This window comes from Barbus barbus, assembly GCF_936440315.1.
Source record: "Barbus barbus genome assembly, chromosome: 18".
In the NCBI taxonomy this organism is placed as follows: domain Eukaryota; kingdom Metazoa; phylum Chordata; class Actinopteri; order Cypriniformes; family Cyprinidae; genus Barbus; species Barbus barbus.
The window spans coordinates 1,846,141-1,863,797 of NC_136746.1; the positions used below are offsets into that span (position 1 = coordinate 1,846,141).

Here is a 17,657-nt window from a genome sequence, read left to right on the forward strand (position 1 = left end):
TTTTGGTTTTAGCCATAAACTGAATCCTGCCTGTCACAGAGTCTCTTAAAGACTAGAACAGTATTTATTTCATGGTAAACACTTGGGATGTCACAATTCTCAATATAATATCAAACCGTTCAGTACGACATCCACAGTTGTAAATTGCGTTTTTGGTTTTGCGTTTAAATAATTTCTGTGTGTTTTATTTCTCTCAGAATTGGCTGTGTGTGCCCGTGAGGAAACACCTCCCCGCTTATATTTGAAAAAGCAACACACGCCAAGCATCTTCCCTTGTATTAACTTGCAATGATAAGCCTTTCTAAACCTGTTGTCCAACAAAAGAGAACATTATAACTTGTTTTTACTTCAGTCGAGTGTTTGAAATAACTTCCCTTTGTGATCTGATATGGCTTCTTTTCACAGAATGAGGCAGAAAATATATTCTATACTGTAATAAAGGCTGTGTCCATTAGAAATGGCTTACAAACACACTTAATCATTATGAAAATACCCAAGATGGCTTGAAGAACACAGATAAACCATTTATTGTTGTCAGTGACTTCTGTGATGCATGTGTGGCGTTTCTGCGCGAGGGCGCCCTCTGGAGTCCAGTATGAATGAAGCGCACATTACATGTGTTTATAGCGCACAATAATGGCCAATACTTCCTATTTTGGGTAAAAATTGGAAAAATAATACCTCTCTTAAAAGAAATGTTAATTTATTGCAAAAAAAAACACTGATCTGAACTGAACCGAACCGTAAACCGTGGTTAAAAATCGAGGTGGACTGTGCACTAACTGTATTGTTACATCCCTAGTAAACACAAATATAGCTTCGCAGTGAATGTTTCACCCTGAACACTTTGAAGATTAGCAGACAGACTGACAGTTCTTAAAGCAATCAAATCTAAAAAACACAAAAGTAGAAAGCATTTGAATGCACTTTATTTGACAGTGCACTTACCTTCAGAGTGAAAGTACTGTAATATAAGATAACTATATGGTCAGGTTTAGGTTTAGAGGAAGATTCAGGGTTATATCTAGTTATTACCCAGTTATTGCAATTACTGTAACCGGTATCTAGTATGTACATGTGGAACAGGACCGTAAAATAAAGTGCTACCAAACATTTTTGAAAGACTATAATATTTCCACTCAGAAAGAGCTGAATTATGGTACAGCTCAGTAGTCCGTGTGATGATGTCACTGTGTGGATCTGCATGTGTCCGTCACAGGAAGTCGTGCACAGGAAGTGCTCTCATTGTCCATGTCAGCCTGCATTTCCTGTCAGGAACACACGACACACACACAGTGAACCTCAGCCGTACGTCACAGCTCCACCTTCAGCTCGGGCTTCACATTATGCAGAGTTCGCACTGCAGGACTATCTGGGCTAGCGGTCAGTCGCTGCTGTGTTCACATTACACGATGGATCGGCGACTGGAGGTTACACACTAAGATCGTGCAGTGTGAGCTCTGCATTAGCTGTGATGTTAGTTCATATGTCAGTGTTTGAGGGTTAAAGAGCTCGTCTGTGAGTGTGTGATCAGAGCTCAGTGTGTGTGTGTTGATCTGGATGTGTGTGTTTTCAGAGCAAGGACTGGAGGAGATGAGAAAGATCCTGCTGCTGCTGCTGGGCTGTGCTGTGCAGGTGACACACACACACACACACACACACACACACACACACACTCACTCACTCACTCACTCACTCACTCACTCACTCACTCACACACACACACACACGTTGGTTTTTGTGGTTTATGGGGACTCTCCATAGGCGTAATGGTTTTTATACTGAACAAACTGTGTGTGCTATTGCCCTACACCAACCCTACACCTAAACTTAGCCCTCACAGGAGACTTTGTGCATTTTTAGATTTTCATAAAAACACCATTTAGTATGTTTTTTAAGCCTTTTGAATTACGGGGACATAGGCAGTGTCCTCATAAACCACCTTCATATTGTAATACCTCTGTCATACCCATGTCATTATACACATTTGTGTCCTCATAAACATGCAGAAACACACACACACACACACACACATACACACACGGGTCATGTGACCTCATGACGGACTGAGTGAATGTGTGTAGCTCATCTCTCTGTGTGTGTGTGTGTGTGTGTGTCTCAGTGTAACAGGAAGGAGGAATACATTGACCGGATCCAGATGCTGGACTTTGACACACAGGCAGCCATCGCCGCTCACATTCAGGAGGTGGGTGTCACATGACGTCACGAGCGCACCTCATCGACCCCTGACCTCTGACCCTCTGTATGTGTGTGTGCAGGTGACCCATAACCAGGAGAACGTGTTTGACCTTCAGTGTGTGGAGGAGAGCGAGTCTGTCCCGCACGATAAAGACGACGTCTTCAGACAGCTGACCTTTAACCTCAAGCGCCTTGTTGACGAGAGAGACCAACACGCTGAGGTAACACACACACACACACTCTCTCTCTCTCTCACTGCTGCTGCTGTGGGTGTGACGAGGTTAATGAATGACCATGTGACTCTCTGACCGCAGGCTAACATGCATCATACACATTCGACATCATTTACATAAATGCTATTTTAATAAAGCTGGATTAGCAAGATCAATTACTCGATTTCAACCGATTCTCATTCTGATGAACAGATATTGATCTTGAATCCCAAGAATCAGTCTTTTAGTGCTGTTTTGAGTTGACGCTTGAACAAAACTTCACTAAACATTATTTGTAATGTGCCTGCAATCCAATAATCACAATAATCTTTGTGCTTCGTTACTTCTGATATGAAGCAATGTCTCAGCTTTCAAATTATGGACATTTTATGACACAATTCAAACAATAAATGTGACCTGTGCTGGCAAAATGAGTCACAATGAGCAAATTTTCAAAAATGAGTTATTTTTGTTTTCACATTCCATTAAAAGACCTTTAAAAGACCTTCAAAATGAAGCATGAATTTTGAATGTTTGCGTGAATACTGAAATACTGTAGTTCTGTGGATATTTATCGGCATCAGACGCTTCAGATGACAGTCAGCGCGAGAGAAGCGAGCAGAGAAGAGGTAGTCCTCTCAGAAAACATACAAATAAAGATCATTTTAAGATGTTTAATTACTATTTGGAGCATTGGGATCTAGAGAGGGCTTAATGAACTCACTTTTGTGAAAACCTCAAAATCTACATTTTCCACTTTTTTTTATTTTTTTATTTTGCGTGTAGCTCAACGAACCCGTGCACATTCACACTCATTCTTCCAGCTCGGGTCACATATGTGTGTTTTTGAATTCTCTGTAATGTGGCATGAGATCAATTCAGTTGAGATTGTTTTGCTTTGAGAAAAACAGACATCCTGTGTCTGATGATACAGTATATAACCAAATTAAATCATATTGAATCAAAACAAATCGAGATTGGAAGTGAATTGAAATTTGTGTTAGTATTGATCTAAAACTAGTTCCTGAACTCATTTAAAGTGAAGTGAAGAGTGAAGCAGGGCGTCCTCAGATGAGGGACGCTCACACACTGATATATGCTGCATTAATACCCATGATGCTGTGTGTGTGTGTTTGTTTCTGATGTGTGTGTGTTTTGTTTGTTTCTGATGTGTTTGTTTGTGTGTGTGTTTCTGATGTTGTGCATGTGTGTGTGTTTCTGACGCTGTGCGTGTGTGTGTGCGTGTGTGTGTGTGTGTGTTTCTGATGTGTGTATGTTGTGTGTTCAGATGATCGTGTCTCTGACTCTGGAGCGGGACAGTGGACACGGCTCTCTCCACGCTGCCCCGTCTCCCGGCGAGTCGCCCAGCATGAGACGCACGGAGAGCGTGCAGCATCTGTCGGTGGAGCTGGCCGATGCCAAAGCCAAGATCAGACGCCTGCGGCAGGAGCTGTGAGTACCAGAGATTATTCAGCTTCCCCTCTGTTTCTCCATTAGAGGAAGTGCTGTGGACCAGGGGAAGTTGCTCTCAGGTGCATCACTGCTGTTTTACTGGAATCCATTTGAGCAGCTTATCTAATGATCGAGTTTAGCCATTAGTCTCCGCTGCTAAAGCGCTTCACACGCAGCTGTCAGCATTATTTCTCTCAATGCCTCTTTGTTTGCTGATGTTCTCTCAGACTAACATCTACCTCAGACTCCTGGAGAGCTTGAGAAACAGCCAGTTTATGGCTGTAAATGACATTACAAGTGTTATCTTTACTGCTGCTTTGACGTGCTGGTAACACTTTAACAAAAGCCTTGGTGAATCATTTACATGAAGGTACTGCACTTATAAAGAGATGCGATCTAACACGACATAATCACATAACCGCAGTGAACTGTACTCTTCCTCTATTTCTGTTATTCTCCCTCTGTGTACTACCGCAATGGGGCGTTGACCTCGGAGCTCGAGCCGAGCCTCACTGATCAGGACGGGAGGGGCAGGAGAAAATCCTGAAAAGTTTGATTGATTAACCGTTTACGAGCTCAGGACATTTGTACAGGGAGACTTCAGATATAAAAACTGTTACTCTAGTCTAACAGAATAATAATTAGTCTCAAATAGGGTTGAGTATCGTTCAAGTATCATTTTATCAATTCCTAGTTTCGATTCCAATGTGGTTCAACAACAAACATTTAGATATCAAACATATTTATTCTCTCTTTTTGCAAAACATTTAATTGCTGCTGAATACCATGAACAAAAATCAGCCGGCTGCATAAGAACTGGACTCGATTAAGAGCTGTTTGTGAGCAAAATAGTGCTGCACCGTTCTGGATAAACTGAGCTTTAGTTTTTTATAAATGGAGGTGTAATTCTCTCACGATTCTGAAGAGAAATCTGATGGAATTTCTGAATGGGATGATTCAAGATTGACTCGTTTCATTACTGGATGAATCTCTTGAATGAATGATTCAAAGACAAATACATTTTTAACAGCCCCTTTTCACCAACTAAAAAAAGATGAGCACACAGGAATTGATAAACGGCATTGAAATTTTAATTTAACAACAAGTATCCGATTCCTGACCTTAAGTATCTGATTCTGGAATTGGAATTGATTTCCGATTCCCAACGCTAGTGTCAAACCAGTCATTTGTGAGCGGATGAGAGAGAGTTTTTCCCAGCATTAAACACACTGAAGGTCTGCAGTGGCTTTGTTAGAGGAGCTCTCACACTGTCCCATATGCAAGCGCTCAGGATGATTCTGCACATCTTCAATGAGGCCACAGCTCTTTACCTGGCTTTTGTTCTTGCGTCTTTCACTGCAGGGTAAAGGAGGACAGTCTATTTTAATCCTTGTGCCATAAAAGAATCGCACAGCTCCACTTCCTCTTCCTCACTGATCATGAACGAGTCAAACGTTATCAAACGTAGTCACAGCTCTCATCTGGTCTCCAGTAAAGTTCATTAGTAGAGGTTTTTCTCATCTAAAGTGTGGTACAGTAGGATTATCACAGCTTTAGTGACGTCAGCGTCACGTTACTGAAGCTCAGGTGTTACTGGATGAATTAATCTCACAGCGGCCCATCATTAACCAGGAGTCTTACCCGCTTCTGCAGACTAACTGCTTTAATGGCTCTGTGTTTTAGAGAGGAGAAGACCGAGCAGCTGCTGGACTGCAGACAGGAGCTGGAGAACATGGAGACAGAGGTCAAGAGACTGCAGCAGGAAGTGAGGCGCCTCTACATCATCACCATTGACTGAAAAACACACTCCTGTGTGACTCTGAGCTTAACTAAATCTCTGTCATCTTAATTGCGAGTCGTGATGTGTAATGATTACAGTAATTCCTTTAACTACTTACACGCCACAGCTTTACACAGCCAGTAATAGCTCAGCTGATCATCACACATGTATTTACAGACGCCGCTGTATCACTGTCTGATCCATGGCATCACATAGTGATAAATAAACCCCCACGCAGCAGTCCAGCCTCTCAAAGAGATGACAGTTCTATCGTCATTTATCCTCATTCTGTGGAATACAAGAATCTATGTCTTGCATTTAGTTTACTATTATAATGTTTGGCAGCCTAATTCTGGTAAATCAAAGAGTGTCATAATTGTAAATCAAATTGGTTAAAACCCTGATAAAAATGATTGATCATCAAAGAACTCTACCATAGATATCTGTTGTTCTTACAACCATATGCTGCAGTGTTGTGGCATTTCCAATAGAAATTCATTGTTTTTGTTACTGTGACTGATGAGCAGCATCTGAAATGTCGACTATTTTAAGATGGCAGACATGCTGTTGTGTATGGAGCAGATAAATATATATAAATATTCTTTGTACTGTCCAAATAATAGCAGATTTTTCATTTTTGTCTATTCAAAAAATTGAACTTCATTGTTGTAAGACACAAGTGTCAAGAAGTATAAGAGTCTCATTTGCTGAGACACTTGCCTTTGCTTGTGTGTTTGTCAGAACCTGCAGTTGCTGTGTGATGCGCGGTCGCTGCGGGCGTATCGTGACGAGCTGGACGCGCTCCGAGAGAAGGCCGTCAGAGTGGACAAACTGGAGAGTGAAGTGACACGCTACAAAGAGAAACTCCATGACATTGAGTTCTACAGGACCAGAGTGGAGGTGCGTTCACATGACTACACGTGTTCACTAGTGAATGCTGGGAATGTTGTGGCAGTTGTTGATTGTGTGTTCACTAGTGAATGCTGGGAATGTTGTGGCGGTTGTTGATTGTGTGTTCACTAGTGAATGCTGGGAATGTTGTGGCGGTTGTTGATTGTGTGTTCACTAGTGAATGCTGGGAATGTTGTGGCGGTTGTTGATTGTGTGTTCACTAGTGAATGCTGGGAATGTTGTGGCGGTTGTTGATTGTGTGTTCACTAGTGAATGCTGGGAATGTTGTGGCAGTTGTTGATTGTGTGTTCACGAGGGAATGTTGTGGCGGTTGTTGATTTTGTGTGTTCTCTAGTGAATGCTGGGAATGTTGTGGCGGTTGTTGATTGTGTGTTCACTAGTGAATGCTGGGAATGTTGTGGCGGTTGTTGATTTTGTGTGTTCACTAGTGAATGCTGGGAATGTTGTGGCGGTTGTTGATTGTGTGTTCACTAGTGAATACTGTGTGTTCACTAGTGAATGCTGGGAATGTTGTGGCGGTTGTTGATTGTGTGTTCACTACTGAATGCTGGGAATGTTGTGGCAGTTGTTGATTGTGTGTTCACTAGTGAATGCTGGGAATGTTGTGGCGGTTGTTGATTTTGTGTGTTCACTAGTGAATGCTGGGAATGTTGTGGCGGTTGTTGATTGTGTGTTCACTAGTGAATGCTGTGTGTTCACTAGTGAATGCTGGGAATGTTGTGGCAGTTGTTGATTGTGTGTTCACTAGTGAATGCTGGGAATGTTGTGGCGGTTGTTGATTTTGTGTGTTCACTAGTGAATGCTGGGAATGTTGTGGCGGTTGTTGATTGTGTGTTCACTAGTGAATGCTGGGAATGTTGTGGCGGTTGTTGATTGTGTGTTCACTAGTGAATGCAGGGAATGTTGTGGCGGTTGTTGATTTTGTGTGTTCACTAGTGAATGCTGGGAATGTTGTGGCAGTTGTTGATTGTGTGTTCACTAGTGAATGCTGGGAATGTTGTGGCGGTTGTTGATTTTGTGTGTTCACGAGGGAATGCTGGGAATGTTGTGGCAGTTGTTGATTTTGTGTGTTCACTAGTGAATGCTGGGAATGTTGTTGCGGTTGTTGATTGTGTGTTCACTAGTGAATGCTGGGAATGTTGTGGCGGTTGTTGATTTTGTGTGTTCACGAGGGAATGCTGGGAATGTTGTGGCAGTTGTTGATTTTGTGTGTTCACTAGTGAATGCTGGGAATGTTGTGGCAGTTGTTGATTGTGTGTTCACTAGTGAATGCTGGGAATGTTGTGGCGGTTGTTGATTTTGTGTGTTCACGAGGGAATGCTGGGAATGTTGTGGCAGTTGTTGATTTTGTGTGTTCACTAGTGAATGCTGGGAATGTTGTGGCAGTTGTTGATTTTGTGTGTTCACGAGGGAATGCTGGGAATGTTGTGGCAGTTGTTGATTATGTGTTCACAAGGGAATGCTGGGACTGTTGTGGCTGTTGTTGATTGTTTGTATTCACGAGGGAATGCAGGGAATGCCATGGTGGTTATTGATTTTGTGTGTTCATGAGGGAATGCTGGGATTTTGCTGGCTGTTATTGATTATATGTTTGCATGTAGGAACTGAAGGAGGACAATCAGGTTCTCCTGGAGACCAAGAGCATGCTGGAGGATCAGCTGGAGTCATTCAGAGCTCGATCTGATAAACATCATGAGCTGGAGAAGGAAAATCTGCAGCTTAAAAACAAGATCCATGACATGGAGATGGTGAGAGAGCACAGAGTGATCAAATGTTTAGTACATTAATACAGCACTATATAGCACCTTATTATTTTCCTCTCTCTTATCTATCCTGCCTAATGATAAAAGGCAAATATTATAATAGTCAATCATATGCCATTGGCATTCTGGTCAGAAGAGCAGCAACTTTAAATCGCACTGCCACTGTTACATAATCACAGCAAACTATTTGTAATAAGAAAACCCACAATTCTTAATGCTTGCCAAATTACTGAGTAGTAAGTAGTTAAATTCAAGATTTTTCAAATTAATTTCAAATTATTAAAAATTATTTAAAGTATTATGTAAAATGAATATTAGTTTTATTTAAGCAATGTTGTGCATGTGTTATTTACTTTATTCAATTGTGTGATATATCTGGACAGATTGGGGATGCTGACAGATGTTGTTGTGTTGTAGGAACGAGACATGGACAGGAAGCGCATGGACGAGCTGCTGGAGGAGAACCTGATGCTAGGGGTGGCTCAGAAACAGAGCATGGACGAGTCTCTGCATCTGGGCTGGGAACTGGAGCAGCTCTCCAAAACCACACCCGAGCTCACTGAAGGTACGCTCAAGCCCGTGCTCAGCCACAGATGGGTGCATGTGGGGCATATTTAGTGATAAATCCCAGATTGTGATGCTGTGCCAAGATGGTGAACTGACCCAAATTCAGGATGTTTTCTAAAGGAGCGTGACTCTGATTAGAGGCTGCTGTCTGTGGACTGTAAGCTGAGAGTTGTTGTGTGTTGTGAGTGCAGTGCCGCAGAAGTCTCTGGGTCACGAGGTGAACGACCTGACGTCTAGTCAGCTGCTGAAGCTGGAGAAGGAGAATCAGATGCTGCTGAAGAGCGTGGAGGAGCTGAAGGTGTCCAGTGAGAGCGGCGCACGCCTCCAACTGGAGAAAGACAACCAGAAACTCAGCCAGCAGGTCAGAGTTCATACGCTTCTCAACACAGTTCTCATATGTGACCGTGGACCACAAAACATAAGGGTCAATTTTACGGAATTAAGATTTATACATCATCTGAAAACTGAATAAATAATCTTTCCATTGTTGTATGGTTTGTTAGGATAGGACAACATTTGAAAATCTGGAATCTGAGAGTGCAAAAAAATCTAAATATTGAGAAAATCTCCTTTAAAGTTGTTCAAATGAAGTTCTTAGCAATGCATATTACTAATCAGAAATTAAGTTTTGATATATTTACGGTAGGAAATTTTAATCTTTACTTAATATCCTAATGATTTTTTGCATACAAGAAAAATCAATAATTTTGACCCATGATAATGTTTATTTGTGGAACTTGACTTTAAAGAATGGTGAGTCAAAAGTAGGGATGCACCGAATGTTCGGCAACCGAATTAGCGAAAAGACCGAATAAATTGTACCGAACAATGACGTGACGCGATCAAATAGAGGCGTGCACTAATGCAGCAAACACGTATGCAGTGTGGAAGTATTTAAAACTGTCAAAGATGCAAAATTCATTACAAGCACGAAGCACCGAGACCATTAAGTGCTGCATCTCATGTCTCTGATGAGAAGAGGAAGAGCTGTTTGTTGCTGGTTATTGTGATGATTGAAATCGTGAAATAGCCTTAAACGATTACTAAATAAACTGCAGAATATTATGTTTTCAAATACACGCATGGATTGCATTCAAACAGCGCTGCACGAGCTCTCAATGCCAGGGTTCAAGGTCCAAAGCGAGGAAAATCTGCGCTAAAACACGGTTACTCGTCATTTGCTAAATAACATTTTTATCATTTTTTTTAAGGACATGTGACAATGTGATACGTGCGACAAACATCTTCCCAAATTCATAATGAGGATCATTTAAATAACTGCATGCTGTTGTCAACAAAAAAAAGCACTAAGATCTTCCTGTGGCTTTCTGCCAAAATAAAATCTAAGAAAAAGCAACAACTCCATCAACATTCATAAATGTTAGTATTGTTATTTTACTGTTGTTCTGTAAAATAAAATAAAAAATAAGACAATAATAATGATAATAATAATTACCCTACAACAGCTCTATACATTTATTATAACATTCACACATAGTGTTCAAATTGGGATCTGTAATATATTCTAATGTTTTAAAAGAAGTCTCTTCTGCTCAGCAAGGCTTTGGGTTCATATTTGTATGTGCTAGGTAAATATAAATATAATTATTAATAATTCATGTATTCATATTGTTGTAGGGTGTGTTGTTTGTTTTGTGTTATGTTTTTGGATTCTTGTGTAATGATGATGCAGCTCAAGGGGTTTGTCCCAAAGAATACAATTTGTTGCAAATGAAGCACTGTGGCTTCACTAAGCTGTGAATATATTCTGTTCCTCACACAAAGAAAGGAGAACAGTTTGAACAGAATGGGTTAAAATGTTGCGTGGTCTTAACGGAAAGTGAGCTCTCAGAGCAGGATCATATTCATCAGTGAGTAATCCCAGTTTAAATCTGATTTGGGTTCAGTTAAGCTGCTTCCAGAGCATTAGCCGCTCATACGAGTTTGATTGCTCATTATGAGTGTGTCCATATGTCAGATGAGTGTCACACTGTCGGCTGATGAGAAGTTGATGAGTGTATGAAGCGGTGTGTGTTTGTGCAGCTGGAGCAGCTGCATGCGGAGCTGACCACAGACAGAGAGAGTCTGCGCAGCACTGAGAGTCTGAGCGCAGACCTGCTGAAGGAGAAAGCACAGCTGGAGAAAACACTGGAGACGCTCCAGCAGAACTCCGACAGACAGGTACGCTGCACTCACACAAAACACTGGATGTGGTCCCAGAGCGAGTGCAAAGACGTAATGCTGCTGAGAAATACACAGACATGCTGCAGCAAGCATGTGAAACAGACATAAATCCCTGCACAAACGCAAAACACAAGCCCCCAACAATGCTACCACTAAAACTAATGACCTATGCCGGCCTGAGCCGTTTGGCCTAAGGCTTTCCCAACACTGAAGCAAGACTTTTTAAATGTTAGCGGCACAGAGAGCATGGAAGCTCATTGGCTGTAGATCACCAGTAGAGGACCTATTGGTTTATGCTGGCGGATTTTACATCATTACTCAATACTCCATAGTTTCAGCACTGAACTTCAAAGCATTATCTCAACACACTTTAAAACTTTCAGTATTACAGTTTTCTATATGGCAAAAACATTAGATCTCGATTTGTTTTCAGAACGTTTGACCAACTCTCGATTTTTACCATTTTTAACTAGTCAAAAAATGTAACAACAATATGATTCAATTAACTTCTTCTTTATTAACCCTCTAGTTAAAGAAAATTCAGTCCCACTTTATATTAGATGGCCTTAACTACTGTGTACTTACATTTAAATTAATCATTTGATACAATGCACTTATTGTGTACATGTTTTTTTATATTAAAAATACCTATATGTAGTTACATCTGTAATTACATTTATAGTTACACTGTTGACCCATCCCTTACACCTTAACCCACCCGTAAACCAACCCCTACCACTTAACCTGTCCCTGACCTTACCTGTAAAATAAAGTGTGACCAACAATTCTATTCCAAGTGCAGCACACATGAAGTTGTCAACATGATGTAAATGTTAAACAAATCACTTGTTTAATATTTTTGCAGAAAAGATGCATGAACTACAACTACATCTTGTACAAACTTGTCTTATACATATTATGTGTTCAGAAATAATACGAGGAAAATGCTTTAAAAAGTTCTCAAAAGTCAAGTTCAACATTTATAGTTAATAGTCTACTGGTGTTATACTTTCAGTCATTCTGAATGTGAGTTACATTCAGAATGACTGAAAGTATAACACCAGTAGACTATTAACTATAAATGTTCTGTGAAAACAATGAACAGCAGCTTTCAGTTTGTCACCATGAGGCAAACATGAAACATCAGACATATAGTAGTAGTTCTTCACAGGTTTTTTTATTCAATTGCACAGCTTTTGCATTGTTTTTCTATGTAAACATGGATGTGTTTGACTGTTGCGCTCACGTTTGATGCATGAGGCATTCTAAAAACGCACAGCTCAAGTTAAAAGAAGTTCACTCCTATCTTGCATTTTTCCTATTCCACTGCCCACGTTGTCAACACAAAAACGCATTCTGTGTGATCTGAACCTAGCGATATAGTCTACTTATGGTCCTTCACTGAACGCGACACATGTGAGCGGTTAATCACGTGCGCCGACATTCGGTCCGATCATTGTTTTCTCTTTACTGTTATCATTAGCATACTGTCAAACTGTCTAATTCTAATGTTTGGTCATATTTCTATTCAAAATCACAATTCCTCGATTTATAAAAAATAAAATCATGGCAAAACATTAAATTAGAATGAATTGAAAAATCTCCCAGCCCTACCTTTGAGGTATGATGCTGATGACACACACCAAGTTTTGTAATCATGCATTAATGCAATAATAAAATACAGTATTGTATGACAAAATTCAATATGGCTGAGGTGGGAAATTTAGGTAACGATCAACTCAGTATGCCACTGAATCCAACAAAACAAGGCTTCAGCACACTGTTCATCAAATTTGTTAGCGAGTTAATCGAGAGCAGTTTAACTAATCATCTTGAACTCCATGACTGGAGGATGAAAATGATCTGATTGGATTTTCCTGAAAATCAAATGAATGATCTAGGAGTTAAAGTTTTTTTAAAGAAAATTCCAAACATTGTAAAAGCGAGGGCCTTGAACAGTAATATTGTTCAACGATCTCTCTTACCTGGCACACTCTGTCTGGTTGTGACGCAGGTCAAGGGTCTTGAACAGGAGAACCAACATCTGAACCAGACCATCGCCTCTCTCAGGCAGCGCTGTCAGGTCAGCGCTGAAGCCCGCGTCAAAGACATTGAGAAAGAAAACCGTGTGCTGCACGAGTCCATCAAAGAGACCAGCAGCAAGCTGAACAAGACAGAGTTTGAGCGCAAACAACTTCGCAAAGACCTGGAGCACTACAAAGAGAAAGGAGAAAGAGCCGAGGAGCTGGAGATGGAGGTCCATCGACTGGAGCGAGAGAAGGAGAGTCTGCAGAAGCGACTCGCTGCTCTCGCCATCACCTGCGGGAAGGTGGAGGTGTTGGAGAAGGAGAATGCCGAGCTGGAAGCGGAGAGCAGGAAACTTAAGAAAGCGGCGGACGGTCTGAGGAACGTTTCCTATCAGCTGGAGGTCCTGGAGAAGGAAAACGCTCAGCTGGACGAAGAAAACCTGGAGCTCCGGCGCATGGTGGAGTCTTTACGGTCCACCGGAGCGAAGGCCGCCCAGCTGGACCTGGAGAACAAAGAGCTGGAGAATGAGAGAACTCAATTAAAAAAAAGCCTTGAGCTGCTGAAGGCTTCATCCAAAAAAAACGAGCGTCTGGAAGTCAGTTACCAAAGCCTCGATGCAGAGAAACAGCGGCTCCAGAAAGCCCTGGAGAACGGCAGCCGCAAGATTCAGCAGCTGGAGGGAGAGCTGCAGGACGCGGAGCTGGAGAACCAGAGCCTGCAGCAGAGCCTGGAGGAGCTGAAAATCTCCAGCAAAGGTCTGGAGCAGCTGGCGCAGGAGAACGTGGCCCTGGAGCAGGAGAACGCTCAGCTGGAGAAGGACAAGAAACAGCTGGAGAAGGAGAACAAACGGCTGCGACAGCAGGCTGAATTCAAAGACTCCAAACTCGATGAAGACAACCTGCGCATCTCTCATCTCGAGAAGGAGAACCGCACGCTGGGCAAGGAGGTCGCCGCACTCAAAGACATGTGTGGTCGTGTGAAAGACTTGGAAAAGGACAATAAAGAACTGGTCAAACAAGCAACCATAGACAAGAAGACCCTGGTCACTCTGAGAGAGGTAACCAAGCAAACACGTTTAGCTGGTGCATGCTTGACTGTGGATTGCTTGCACGACTCTTACTGTGATGTTTCCTGCTGCAGGAGCTTGTCAATGAAAAATTAAAGACCCAGCAGATTAACAATGACCTGGAGAAGCTGACCCATGAGCTTGAGAAGATCGGCCTCAATAAAGAGGGGCTTCTGGGTGATGACGAGAGCTCTGATGACAGGTAATTCACACATGGAATTAGGGATGGAACGATTACCAGTTTGACGATAAATCATGATACAATTCTTCACGGTTATTTTAATTATCATTAAAACCGTATTCGATTACCGTGATTTGAACATCTGAGAGGATAAATAAATACTGTTCAGCATAAAGCTCAGTTTTAAGTAACAGTCACAGCACACAGAGTTGTTTTGTGTTGAGCGAAAACATGGCGGAAAAGAGGCGAGGTTTTAAAAGAGTGATAAGGGAATTATACAAATTAATATATGAATGAATTATTTATATGAATGCACCTCTGAAGGTTTTGACTGTCTTCAGAAATGATTCTATGGCATTTTGTTTTCTTCTTCGCTCCATGTAATACCTAATAAAGCAATGCTGGTTTGTGCACGGAGGTTACGGCAAACAGCTGTAATTCTGCTGCTCTATAAGCGCCACCTGCTGTCAGAGACTGGATTTACAGAGACTTACATTCACATTCAGCTTATGTGCAGTTTCTGTCTGGACAAAAAATGGACTGAATTTGCATACTCTGCTGTAAATTCTGACCGGTTGATGAAAAACAGTTTAAACAATTTGTATGTTTATGGAGCAGATAAAATACATATAATCATTTATTAATCGATTATAATTTTGACTTAACCCTTTTCTTTGTATTAAAAGCTGAAATGTGAGGTTTACCATTTCATGAAACTTTTTCAAAGCTTTATTTGAACATTTTGTTCATGCTATTATATAAACTGTTGTCAGTCATGTTGTCATTTAAAATCCAGAGATCATTGGTAATGTCGTTGTTTTAGTGTTTATGCAAACTAAAAGTCATTTTATTTGTCGTTTGTTGATTTTAAATATAAAACTTGGTGAAATGATTTATGTGCACATTTTAACAATACGGTGATAATAATACTGATATAGTATAATCTAGTGGTCGACCGATATTGGTTTTTTTGACAGCCAATGCCGATATCTTGGAAAGCAGGGTGGCCGATGGCCGACATCACGCCGATATAATTTTATTTATTTTAATTAATATTTAAGAAATTTTAAATAATTTGAAAATGGATTAAAAAATAAATGTGTAAAATAAACATACTTCAGATGACAAAGTATTTTTCACAAATAAATAAATATTTAATAAACATAATTAAAAAGGAAGTAAACACTGTACCTAACAGTGTATTGGTGTGCACTCAGTATTCTGGGATGTTTATGTACATTGGGAATCATATTTTTTCGAATAAAGCCAAGGTAACACTCATTTTACATACAGCACACAGTGAAAGTGACATGAATATGACAGTGGGCACATGCAAAAATCACAGTATAATTTTAAATCACGAGTTTAAAGTTTGTCGATTGCACGTCTCCAGTGAAGCTAAACTCTCCTCCTGTCCATATTCAATTCACACGGACCGACCAATCATGCGGGATATAAATGCACACTTTATAAGATCTCACAGCTGGATCCGAGTTCGCAAGGTTTGTGACATTAAATGTTCATTAAACATTCAAAGATTTGTTTAAATAATGTAAATGCGTATTTGCCGAATGCTGACGGCAAGAGAAAATATAATAATATTTGCCTTTCTATTACTAATAATATAAAAACAATTGTCATAATACTTTTTTGTATACATTTTAATTCCTTGGTTTAACCATTTTATCTGATTAAAAGACAGACTTCTTTCCGTATTAGACAGAACGACGACAGCGAACAAGAGGCAGAATGTGAGCGATGTGTGCTCAGGTGCTGCCGTTCTCAGCGCTGTCAAAATAAAAGTCCCGCCTCGAACGCATTGGCCAAACAGAAAAACTTATCGGCCAATGCCAATATTTGAAAAATGCCAAATATCGGCCGATACATTGGCCTTGGTGATATATCAGTCGACCAGTAGTATAATCGTGATACATCTCTACATGTAATGATCACTTCAGTAACTAGGGCTGCAACAACATGAATTTACACGAATGCTGGAGTCATAATGTCACCTGTATAACGGTGCATTTCTTGTTTGTCAGGTTTAGGCTTCTAGAGTGTAAACTGGAGTCCACTCTGAAGTCCTCTCTGGAGATCAAAGTGGAGAAGATCGCTGCTCTAGAAGCCCGACTGCAGGAGTCCTCCAACCTCAACCAACAGCTACGACAGGAGCTCAAAACGGTTGGGCGTTAGGCTTGGTTAGGCTGGTTGGCAGTGACTTTAGATTGTGTTTATTAAGCCTCATCTTGTCCACCTGCAGGTGAAGAAGAACTACGAGGCTCTGCGCCAGCGTCAGGAGGAGGAGTGTTCGGCTCAGAGCTCGCCTGTTCGAGGACGGGAGGACGCACAGAGCGTAAGCAAATGGGAGAAGGAGAGTCAGGAGGCCACGCGAGAGCTTCTGAGGGTCAAAGACCGACTCATAGAGGTGGAGAGAAACGTAAGTACCATACGACAGCTGCAGCTCATCGCTATCAGAATGTCTTTACGTTAACAAAACAGTTGACTTTGTTGATGTTTGTCCAGAACGCCACTCTCCAAGCAGAGAAACAGGCTCTCCGGACACAGTTGAAGCAGCTGGAGTCCCAGAGCAGTAATCTACAGGCGCAGATATTAGCTCTCCAGAGACAGACCGCGTCTCTACAGGAGAACAACACCACGCTACAAACACAGAACGCCAAACTACAGGTCAGTAGCATAGCCAATATTGGCATCGTGTTTGCACTGTGCAATTTTGGCCATGATTTCGCCTGAGACAAATTTAAAAAATCCTAAAACATTCGTATAATCCTAGGCTACAATCTGTGGTCTGTGATTGTTTGACATGTTCACCGACAGCCGATTAATGACCGTTGCGATCAAATTTGACCTCCAACGAAATTCTTCCCAATGAGAAGTCTTGCAGTGTGACTTCTTCTTCGTTTTTCAAGACAAGCCATGATCAGAATTAATGATAGAGTTTTCTTCTATGAAATCTCTTCACTGATTGGCTTATGCAAAACATTATTTTCCACTCGAGTTGAAATTTTTTAACTTGCGTAAGAGGCAATTGAGGCATATATTTGCGGCAATCACTTCGCGTCACCCAGCACAAATTTGCATCTTTGCATTAACTTTGTATGTAATCTACTCGTGCAAATTATTAAATTTGCTTTTGGTGTGAACACATCATTCCAGAAGGGGCAGATGTTTCTCCTCGTGAATGTAACAGGAGTTTGGTCGTAAAAGCTTTTCAGGCCCCTGAGAGCTACGCAAAACGATTTGCAACTCTTAAATCGATGCGGTAACCCTGCCCTGTGCTCATTTACCAGAAGCG

The 17,657-nt window shown here is 41.1% G+C and overlaps 1 protein-coding gene across 2 annotated transcripts in view; it reads left to right on the forward strand.

Annotated features, from left to right (window-relative positions):
- LOC306883958 (girdin-like) overlaps positions 1 to 17,657 on the forward strand; it is a 59,800-nt gene that overhangs the window by 13,308 nt on the left and 28,835 nt on the right. For both annotated transcript variants that reach the window (XM_079439508.1, XM_079439507.1), the window contains exons 5-19: positions 1,577 to 1,635; positions 2,123 to 2,206; positions 2,280 to 2,420; positions 3,700 to 3,863; positions 5,547 to 5,628; positions 6,385 to 6,543; positions 8,157 to 8,303; positions 8,736 to 8,883; positions 9,077 to 9,246; positions 10,929 to 11,066; positions 13,084 to 14,154; positions 14,238 to 14,365; positions 16,387 to 16,525; positions 16,605 to 16,781; positions 16,868 to 17,029. In XM_079439508.1, the coding sequence (XP_079295634.1) occupies positions 1,577 to 1,635; positions 2,123 to 2,206; positions 2,280 to 2,420; positions 3,700 to 3,863; positions 5,547 to 5,628; positions 6,385 to 6,543; positions 8,157 to 8,303; positions 8,736 to 8,883; positions 9,077 to 9,246; positions 10,929 to 11,066; positions 13,084 to 14,154; positions 14,238 to 14,365; positions 16,387 to 16,525; positions 16,605 to 16,781; positions 16,868 to 17,029 (2,969 nt within the window). The remainder of the gene's footprint in view (positions 1 to 1,576; positions 1,636 to 2,122; positions 2,207 to 2,279; positions 2,421 to 3,699; positions 3,864 to 5,546; positions 5,629 to 6,384; positions 6,544 to 8,156; positions 8,304 to 8,735; positions 8,884 to 9,076; positions 9,247 to 10,928; positions 11,067 to 13,083; positions 14,155 to 14,237; positions 14,366 to 16,386; positions 16,526 to 16,604; positions 16,782 to 16,867; positions 17,030 to 17,657) is intronic.